General features: G+C 42.6%; 1 protein-coding gene across 2 annotated transcripts; it reads right to left on the minus strand.

The window, feature by feature from the left end:
- Positions 1-1,522: 1,522 nt before the first annotated feature.
- On the minus strand, positions 1,523-9,855 carry GAGE10 (G antigen 10). 2 transcript variants are annotated; one of them, XM_077888008.1, is made up of 5 exons: positions 9,717-9,855; positions 7,272-7,363; positions 6,516-6,621; positions 3,239-3,364; positions 1,523-1,635 (listed from the first exon to the last, which is right to left on the minus strand). In XM_077888008.1, exons 2-5 carry the CDS (start codon positions 7,353-7,355, stop codon positions 1,613-1,615), a joined length of 339 nt encoding a protein of 112 aa, XP_077744134.1. In that variant the 5' UTR covers positions 7,356-7,363; positions 9,717-9,855; the 3' UTR covers positions 1,523-1,612. The 2 variants fall into 2 exon arrangements, with proteins under 2 accessions (XP_077744134.1, XP_077744135.1); XM_077888009.1 differs by lacking the exon at positions 9,717-9,855 and adding an exon at positions 9,185-9,320.
- Between the last annotated feature and the right edge of the window lie 550 nt (positions 9,856-10,405).

Consider the following 10,405-nt stretch of genomic DNA (forward strand, 5'->3'; position numbering starts at 1 on the left):
GCTTTCGGCTCAGGGCGTGATCCCAGTCGGGGATTGAGTTCTGTATCAGGCTCCCTGCGGGGAGCCTGCTTCTCCCTCTACTTATGTCACTGCCTGTCATGAATAAATAAACTCTTTTTTAAAAAGCCAAGAATTTTAACTTTTTGTATATAAATTAAGATCAGCATAAAAACGTAAGCAGGTAGCTTTCAGAGTGAGAGCCATCATTACAGGTTTTCCTGCAAGGAATCTGGGCATGTTACAAAGTTTGAAGATATAGGAACCTGGAGCAGCCCCTTCAGTCACTGTCCTTTATGTAGGGTCTGACCTTAAAATAGAGGAGCAAGAGCACCTGGGTGACTCAGCCCGCTAAGCATCTGACTTCAGTTCAGGTCATGATCTCAGGGTCCTGGGATCAAGCCTCACATCGGGTTCCCTGCTCAGAAAGAAGTCTGCTTCTTCCTCTGCCCATCACCCTACTTGTGCTCACTCCCTCTCCCTAATAAATAAAATTTTTTTAAAAATTGAAGAGCAATCCAGAAACAGCTGAACATAAGAAGACAAGCCCTAAATGACACAGCATTGGAGTTGCAGAAAATCGAAAAATACACTTTACATCCTCATGAATTTCATGAAGCTAGCATAGCCTTGATACCAAAGTCCAACAAAAAGTACATAAAAATTTCAAAATAGTCTAGTATCACTCATGAAGATATACATAAAAATCCTGAACAAATCATTAGAACATAGATCACTCATGATCAAGTTGCTTACCCTAGGAATGCAAAGTTGGCTTAAACACAGAAACTTGCCAATGTAGTCCACCACATTAACAGGAAAAAAATCTTATGATCTTCTCAATAAAAGCCCTATGTGTTTGCTGTCATTCAACATATATTCAAGATGAACACTACCAGCAAATTAGGAATAGAAGGGGCTTTACTCTGATAAAGGGTATTCACAAAAAAATGTACAGTGGTAAAATGTTAATTTTCCATTTCAAATCATGGAGAACACAAGGATGTCCCTGGTCACTAGTTCTATTCAACATTGTACTGGGTGAGGTCTGCCCAGTGCCATAAAATTAGAGAAGGAAATAAAAGATGTAATGTTTAAAATAGCAGAAGAAAAAATAAAATAAAATGGCAAGAACAAAACTTATTATTCAAAGATGATTATGATTATGTATTTTGAAAACAAAAGGATTGAAAGATAAACTTATGGCATTAATAAGCATATTTAGCAAAGGTGCTGGACAGAAAGAGCAATATACAAAATATCTGTCTCATTTTCTTTGGGCAAATACCCAGTAGTAGAATTACTGGATCATAAGGTAATCCTAATTTTAATTTTTTTAGGAACCTCCGTACTATGTTCCACAGTGTTGAACCACTAAATCATATACCTGAAATTAATAGAACACTGTATATGTTAGCTATACTGGAATTTTAAAAATAAACTTAGAAAAACAAAATTTCAAAAAAGTACAATTTTCAGTAACATCAAATTCCTAGGAATAACTTTAACAAAAGATGTGCAAGACTTCTTTGAACAAAACTGCAAAACTTTATTGAGATAATTTTAACAAATTTTGAACACAAGAACAGTCTACATGGTTTCAGCTTGTCTTCGTTCAATTCTGGGGTTTCCCTTCGCCTATGAGAGACACAGAATAGTTAGGAACATCACTTAGAACTTTATTCAGACAACACTAAAGGCACACAAGTGACATTTTCTAATGGCACAAAGAAAGGGACAGTTCATGGGCAGCCTGGGTGGCTCAGTGCTTTAGTGCCGCCTTCAGCCTAGGGCATGATCCTGGAGACCTGGGATCGAGTCCCACATCAGGCTCCCTGCGTGGAGCCTGCTTCTCCCTCTGCGTGTGTCTCTGCCTCTCTGTCTCTCATGAAAAAATAATTTTTTTTTTAAAAGGGACAGTTCAGCTTCAGAAGAGATTAAACCTGATGCATTAACTCAGGTAGTTTTGAATAGAAAGCAAAAGTTTCTTATGCAGTTAAGAATCCAACAAGAAACCTAAGAAACAAAAGAAACTTATAGAATACTTTTTAAAAGTTATCAATTAAATGTTTGACTTAAGAAAACATTCAGAATATAGGATATCTGAAATGGCAATGCCATGCTTGGAATTGCTTAAGTGAAATAAATAAAATGCCTTCTATCACATTTGTTTTGACTGTATTGTGGAAAATGCAAAACTGTGCTTTAAGCTAGCTTATCCCTTATGTGGTTGTTTTAAAAATAGGGTGACCATCTGTCCCTGTTTTCACCCATACATAACGCCTGCTAAAATTATGAGTAGTGCCTCTTTATATGCTTAAAAAGTGTGCCAGTTTGCACACAATCTAGGATCACACCAGTTTTAAGTCATTACCATCAAGATATCAAATTGTGAGGAATATACAGTACGATTTCTCAGTTTGGCAAAAAAAAAAGGGGAGGTAGGACGACGAAAGGATGGAGAAAAAAAAGAAATTGGAAAGCCAAATATATATGCAATATCTGTTATTGTCTTGTTCATATTCTTTATTGTGTATACTTGGCTTTTGTCTATTTTCTTCAAAATTACGTAAACTAGTGGATGCTCCATAAATATTTTCTAAAAGAGCAATCTCTTTTGTTTATGTGTTAGTTGGATTATTTTTCTTTTTCCTAACGATTCATACCAGTCTTTTATTAAGAATCTCTCCTTGGGGGCAGCCCCAGTGGCTTAGCGGTTTGGTGCCGCCTTTGACCGGGCGTGATCCTGGAGACCTCGGATGGAGTCCCACATCGGGCTCCCTGTGTGGAGCTGGCTTCTCCCTCTGCCTGTGTCTCTGCCTCCCTCTTGTCTCTCATGATTAAATAAAATCTTAAAAAAAAAAAAAGAATCTCTCCTTGGTGGTGGGGGGCACCTGGGTGGCTCAGTTGGTTAAAAGCATCTGCCTTCAGCTCAGGTTATGATCTCAGGGGCCTGGGATCAAGCCCCTCGGCCAGCTCCTTGCTCAACAGGGAGTCTGCTTCTCCCTCTCTCTACCCCTCCCCTGCTTGTGCTGACAAAATCTTTAAAAAAGTAAAATGTTCTCCTATTTTGTAATTTAGTCTATAAATCAGCCATTTGGGGTCTGAACTACATTTCAAATAATTTTTTATATGTGAACTCGGCTACTGAAGTGGCAATATTATTACCTCTATATTATTAAAAATACAACATTGTGGAAAACAGACACCCTACAATTTGCATGCTGAATGGATCAAATACCTGCTTCCAGCATCTTAAGGGGCTCTAGGTCTGCGAGTCTCTTCCCTTTGACATCAGGACCATCTCCATGCTCACGCTCAGTCTTGGGAAGAGTCAGTTCCTCCTGATTTGGTTCCAGGGCAGGCCCTTGAAAATAAAAAAGGAATCAATTTAAGAAGTAAAACATGAGATAGGAGTAAGGAAATAATATTCATTCCCTCAGTGTTAGAAAATAAAAGCCTTAGGCTAGTGTGCTAATAAAAGGGGTAAGAATCACAAGAGCATTATTTCTGGTGTCTGTTTTAAGAAACTAGTAAAACAGGGGTTTATTACCCTCTTCCTTTTTCAAGATGGCCCTCAGACAATTCAGGTGTCCCCTTTGTACTTATCTATACCGTACTTGTAATTATACTTGCCAGTGACTTGAATTTCTCTGACTAAATTTTGAGTTTAAGACCGAAATTATGTCTCTCAATACTCAGCATGTTACCTGGCATGAGTAGACACCAATAAATATTGAAGGGGAAAAAAAGTCTTAAGGCTCAAAACTGATAAACATTCTGCAAACCAACTACTGTCTTCATCAAAACTGTGCAGAACTGGGGTGCCTGGGTGGCTCAGTCAGTTAAGCATCTGTCTTCGGCTCAGGTCATGATCCCAGGGTCCTGAGATTGAGACCACAAAGGGCTCCCTGCTCAGTGGGGAGTCTGCTCCTCCTCCTGCTTATGCTCTCTCTTTTTCTAATGAATAAATAAAATCTTTTTAAAAGTACAGAACCATTCTGTATTTAAAAGAAACTAAATGTGGGGTGACCGAGTGGCTCAGTTAAACATTCAACTCTTATTTCAGCTCAGGTCATGATCTGAGGGCAGATCAGCCCCATGTGTACACGGGCATCAGGCTCAGTGGGGAGTCTGCCTGACATCCTTTCCTTCAGCCCCTCCTTCTTCCCCCCCCAAATAAATAAATCTTTTATTTTTTTTAAAAAAAGATTCTATTTATTCATGAGAGACATACAGAGAAAGAGAGAGAGGCAGAGACACAGGCAGAGGGAGAAGCAGGCTCCATGCAGGAAGCCTGACTCGGGACTCGATCCCAGGTCTCCAGGATCACACCCTGGGCCGAAGGCGGCGCTAAACCACTGAGCCACCCAGACTGCCCTAAATAAATCTTTAAAAGCAACTAAATGCAAATGCATGACCCTGGATCAGACTCTAGATCAAAGAAAATTACATAAAGGAAATTACCAGGACAACTGAGAAAATTTGAATATACACTGTATATTAAATGATTGCATTTTCCCACTGTCAAATTTCTGTACAGCAGTTAGCCCAGAGAATAACTTTTTCTTTGTTCTCAGAATATATTCACACTAAAGTATTCAGAGTAAAGGGTCATAATAGTTGAACTTGATGTAAAGGACTGAACATTAGTACTAATAAACATATCAATAAGTGTGTGTATATTTAAAAAAAGGAAGAGGATATGAAACCAAAGTGGTAAAAACTATTAACAATCAGTGAATCCAAGTGAAAATTTTATATGAATATAAATGTATATTTGTACATATAATTGTACTACTCTTACAACTTTTCTGTAAATGTAGTGGTTTGGATATTCAAAGAATATAGGACCTCCTATTTCAGAAGACAGTAGTTACTTCATTTTACTTCACTTTCAATTGTGGTTTAAAATGCATAAAATACACGACCTTAGCCATTTTTAAGCATACAGTTCAGTAAGGAAGGGCTTTTGTGCAATGTTAGTAGCAACTAGGATTGGACTTTCTGTACTTGTTTTCCTGTATTATGAAACTTTTATTTTAAATGACAATCTAAGGAGAAATCAAAATACACATAGAATTCCTGTATTTTGCCATAGTGTCCTAAGAGCAGTGAGCAAACACTCTTAAGAAGTCTGAGGTCCAGGCAGCCCAGGTGGCTCAGTGGTTTAGTGCCACCTTCAGCAGTGGGCGTGATTCTGGAGACCTGGGATCGAGTCCCACATTGGGTTCCCTGCATGGGGCCTGCTTCTCCCCCTGCCTGTGTCTCTGCTTCTCTCTCTCTCTCTCATGAATAAATAAATAAAATCTTTTTTAAAAAAAAGAAGTCTGAGGTCTACACCACAGATAGGATTTAAATTACAATTAAAATGTAATTTTCTGAAGAATTAGCTGAGTTCATTTGCAGACTTCTGACAAATCTTATAGAAGGGACACCCATCCCCTATTGGGGCAACCAAAAACTTATTTTGTTAAAATAAAGTTATATTTAAGCCCATAGGTCCTATGTGTAATGTTCCATAGGTGAATCCTATACACAAAAAAGAACCAAAAGAACAAAATTATTTGTGAAATACAGTATGTATACTAACTTACCGTGATTATAAAGACAGTAGGGTGGAAAGAAATGAATGGACATGACTCAGTCATTTTCTAGAAACCTTTAACAGTGGACTATGTAAATATCTTGCTTCAAAATATTCTGTACTGGGAACAGAATATATTTGGGAAAAGTAATTTGTCTCATACTAATCTCAGGATAATTAATCTTTTGGTTTTTCTAACCATAAAGAATGCAACCCCCTTTTAAGAGCCACTTTAAAAACAAACACAAAGGGCGGCCCAAGTGGCTCAGCGGTTTGGCGCCGCCTTCACCCTAGGCTGATCCTGGAGTCCCCAGATCGAGTCCCAGGTTGGGCTCCCTGCATGGAGCCTGCTTCTCCCTCTGCCTGTGTCTCTGCCTCTCTCTCTCTCTGTGTCTCTCATGAATAAATGAATAAAATCTTTTAAAAACTGCTATTTAAAAAAAAACACAAATTTTGTTTTCAATAGCCAAATGTTCTTTGATAGGGATCCCTGGGTGGCGCAGTGGTTTGGCGCCTGCCTTTGGCCCAGGGCACGATCCTGGAGACCCGGGATCGAGTCCTGCATTGGGCCCCCGGTGCATGGAGCCTGCTTCTCCCTCTGCCTGTGTCTCTGCCTCTTTCTCTCTCTCTGTGTGACTATCATAAATAAATTTTTAAAAAATTAAAAAAAAACAAATGTTCTTTGATAAACACAATTCTTGAGCCTCAATTTTATTTGTAAAATAGGGGAAACTTACTATAGTGAGGAACTGCCCTAGTTTGCACATTCTATTATCTTCACTTTTCCAGCCAATTTCCAGGCAATGTTTGAGATTCCTTTCTATTGCTGTCTTCTTCCCTTCTGCTATCATGATACATGAAGTACACAGATGCACACACACGAACACACGCACACTCCCAAGAGGGTAATTCTTCTTCCCTTTTCCTTCACCTTGAGCTACAGGTGCTCCTTCATCTCTTTTCTCTTGATCAGGTATAACATCTTGACGCTCAGTTGGTGGCTCCTCTCCTTGTTGCTCAGCACTGGGCTGTTGGGCCTAGGGGTATGCGTGTGTGTACGCAAATAAAAAGCTGTGTTAACACACATCAATAACACAAACATATAGAACACTTAAGATATATTTGATCACAAATCTAAAGACATTTCGCTTCTGGGGAAGATAGCAGAGGAGGAGGATTCTGCATGCATTTCATCTCCCATATATACCTAGATAATACCCATGTAAGCATAAATAACCCAGGAAAAAGACCCAAGGGCTAGCAGGACAGACTCTCCACATCTAAATGTAGAGAAAAGGCCACATTAAAAAAGGAATTCATAAAATGATTCAATGACAATAACAACAATCTAAAGACATTTCCCAATACTACTCAATATACTTATTCTTAATAAAATTACTCTTCCCACAGGCTACTAAGAAAAGAGTTACCTGCAAAAGCTTTAGAAATTATTTTAATCTATGTTGGGATGGATGCGTGCAATCTGTTGTTAATAAGCATGAATAGAAAGTCATTGGATATATTTCCCAGGAACATAACAGCATCCACCCAGAAAGCATCAGAATGTAATGCTCCTGGATAATTGCTCCATATCAGCATGAAAAATCCTTATTAGTGTATCCATACTAGTTTAACATTTTCACAAAAATAAATCTGTACTAATAACATCAAATGTTCAAGTACTTACAACCACAGGCCCAAACGGCTTCAAATATTTTTCATCATCTCGTCTTGCTCTAGGCCTGAATGTTGACCTTACTTGCCAATTCATATTTCAAGCTGAAAACAGAATACTGAGATCTAGAAAATGCAGTTGAGAGTATAGTTATATTTGACCAAATGGTGACGTGTTTTTTTTTTTCAATATTTTTAAAGTAAGTCTAAAGGTAATTTTATTGTACATGCTCTCCAATCACACCGAATCTGGCTGCTTGCAAAGGCAGCTATTTATGTCATGGCCAAACTGACAGAAAAATTAAATAAGGCACATGAAAAGACAAGAACACATTTCTAAAGGAATACGGTTTCACAACTTGACTCACCATCTTGGAACCAGTTAAGAAAATACCACAAGAGAATTAAGACTTGAGTAACTACTACTGCTGGTACACTCTAATTTACTAAGCCTTATCTTTCCATACCTCCAATAAACTTTTATTGGAATACTTAACCACATTCATTATTTACATGTTGTCTATAGTTATTTTTCCACTAGAACTGCAGAGTCTGGTGCCTGCAATAAAGACTCCATGTGGCATGCTCTCTCTTGGTCCTCTGTTGGATTCACTACAAGTTTCAGGGATGCAGTTACAACCCCACAACATTCCCCATTTCTAGGGCTTTTCTTTACCACTACTGAACTTGCCCAGTGCCCCTCAGACTCGCAGGACTCTGGAATCTGTGCCCTGTTGGCAGTTTCTTCTGCCTCCAGGACTCCAATACCTCCAATAATGCCCCCAAGACTAGCCTCATCTTCACCCTATCCCTATCTGTCCCCAGCTTACCCTCCTCCCTTGTCCTGCCCTGCCACTACATCAAGGGCCATGGTAGCTGTGACGCCTGTGAGAAGACAACCTCAAGGACTTTCCTCCTCAGGGGCCAGGATCCACACTGCCCTGACTCCCCTCCCCAACAAAAAAAAAATCTACTGGTTCCCTCCTCACACTTACACTGCTAGAAAAACTGATCTGTAGACCTACCAATTGAGTCTCAGTGAGAAAGAATCCAGAGAGTAAGGCAAGACCCACACGCAGGCTCAGTACCCAGAATTCGTGGCACATACCCCATACCTATGGGGGAAGATGCAGCAGCACTGGGCATGCACACTGCTTCCCCCACCCCTTTGCCCAGGCCTCACTTAAGTTTCCTAAATTTTCCTTCTGTCAGCAGTTCCTGATGCCTCCAGGACCTGAATGCCTCAAATAATGGCCCCAGGACTAGCCCTATCTTCATCTAAACCCCTCCATTCTGAAGCTTACCATCATCTCCTGTCCCACCCCGCCATGACATCAAAGGCCATGAAAACCCCAACACCATTGTAAAAAAGATGATAGTGGGGACCTTCTTCTTCAGGGGCCAGAAGAGCACAACATCCCTACTTGCCCGCTGGCTGCCCCCTCATATTATTCATTCACGCTTAAATTCCTGGAAAGACTATTCTGAGGACCTATCAATTGAGTCTCAAACAGGGAGAAAGAATAAAAATAGCAGGATGCAACCCACAAAGCTTCACACCCAGAACGCATTGCACAACCCCATGCAAGTAGCCTGTGGTAAAGAGCTCAGCAGTGGGCATGCCCACTGAGTCTCACAGTGCCACGAGGGTGGAGCTTCCCCCCTCCTCCAGCTGGGCCCAACCAGGCAATCTAAATCGGCCCTCGGTCGGCAGTTCCTGGGGCCTCCAGGACCCAGATATCTTAAATCACCCCCGCAAGATGCCCCATCTGTATCTCACCTCCTACCCCCACAACCCACCATCCTCCCTTGTCCCTAACCCACCAGGACAGACAACCGCTATTTTGGTGACACACCCAGACAGAAGGACGACAACCTTGAGGACCTTCCTCCTTGGAGGCCAGAAACCACACCACCCCTACCCACCCAAAGCCTGTTGGCCTTTTCTTCACATTTAAATTCCCGGGAGGACTCATCTGGGGGCTTCCAGTTGACTTTGAGACACCAAGGGAGAATCGAGACGGAAAGAGCAACCCGCACACCTCCGCACCCCACACAAATGGCAGATTACAAAGCCCCTGCTACGGTGCAGGCGCACTGTGCCCCGCGTGTGCCTGGTGCGGGCTTCCCCCCCTCCTTCATCCGGGGCCCCACAGGCATTCTAAATCGGCCCTCGGTCGGCAGTTCCTGGGGCCTCCAGGACCCAGATACCTCAAATCACCCCCGCAAGATGCCCCATCTGTATCTCACCCCCTACCCCCACAACCCACCATCCTCCCTTGTCCCAAACCCACCAGGCCAGACAACCGCCATTTTGGTGACACACCCAGACAAAAGGACAACAACCTTGAAGACCTTCCTCCTTGGAGGCCAGAAACCACACCACCCCTACCCACCCAAAGCCTGTTGGCCTTTTCTTCACATTTAAATTCCCGGGAGGACTCATCTGGGGACCTACCAGTTGACTTTCAGACTCCAAGGGAGAATCGAGACGGAAAGACGTAACCCGCACAGCTCCACACCCCACGCAAATGGCAGATTACAAAGCCCCTGCTACTGCGCAGGCGCACTGCGCCCCACGTGTGCCTGGTGCGGGCTTCCCCCCCCCCTTCATCCGGGGCCCCACAGGCATTCTAAATCGGCCCTCGGTCGGCAGTTCCTGGGGCCTCCAGGACCCAGATACCTCAAATCACCCCCGCAAGATGCCCCATCTGTATCTCACCCCCTACCCCCACAACCCACCATCCTCCCTTGTCCCAAACCCACCAGGCCAGACAACCGCCATTTTGGTGACACACCCAGACAAAAGGACAACAACCTTGAAGACCTTCCTCCTTGGAGGCCAGAAACCACACCACCCCTACCCACCCAAAGCCTGTTGGCCTTTTCTTCACATTTAAATTCCCGGGAGGACTCATCTGGGGACCTACCAGTTGACTTTCAGACTCCAAGGGAGAATCGAGACGGAAAGACGTAACCCGCACAGCTCCACACCCCACGCAAATGGCAGATTACAAAGCCCCTGCTACTGCGCAGGCGCACTGCGCCCCACGTGTGCCTGGTGCGGGCTTCCCCCCCCCCTTCATCCGGGGCCCCACAGGCATTCTAAATCGGCCCTCGGTCGGCAGTTCCTGGGGCCTCCAGGAC

The sequence above is a fragment of the Canis aureus genome, chromosome X, assembly GCF_053574225.1.
Source record: "Canis aureus isolate CA01 chromosome X, VMU_Caureus_v.1.0, whole genome shotgun sequence".
NCBI classification, from domain to species: domain Eukaryota; kingdom Metazoa; phylum Chordata; class Mammalia; order Carnivora; family Canidae; genus Canis; species Canis aureus.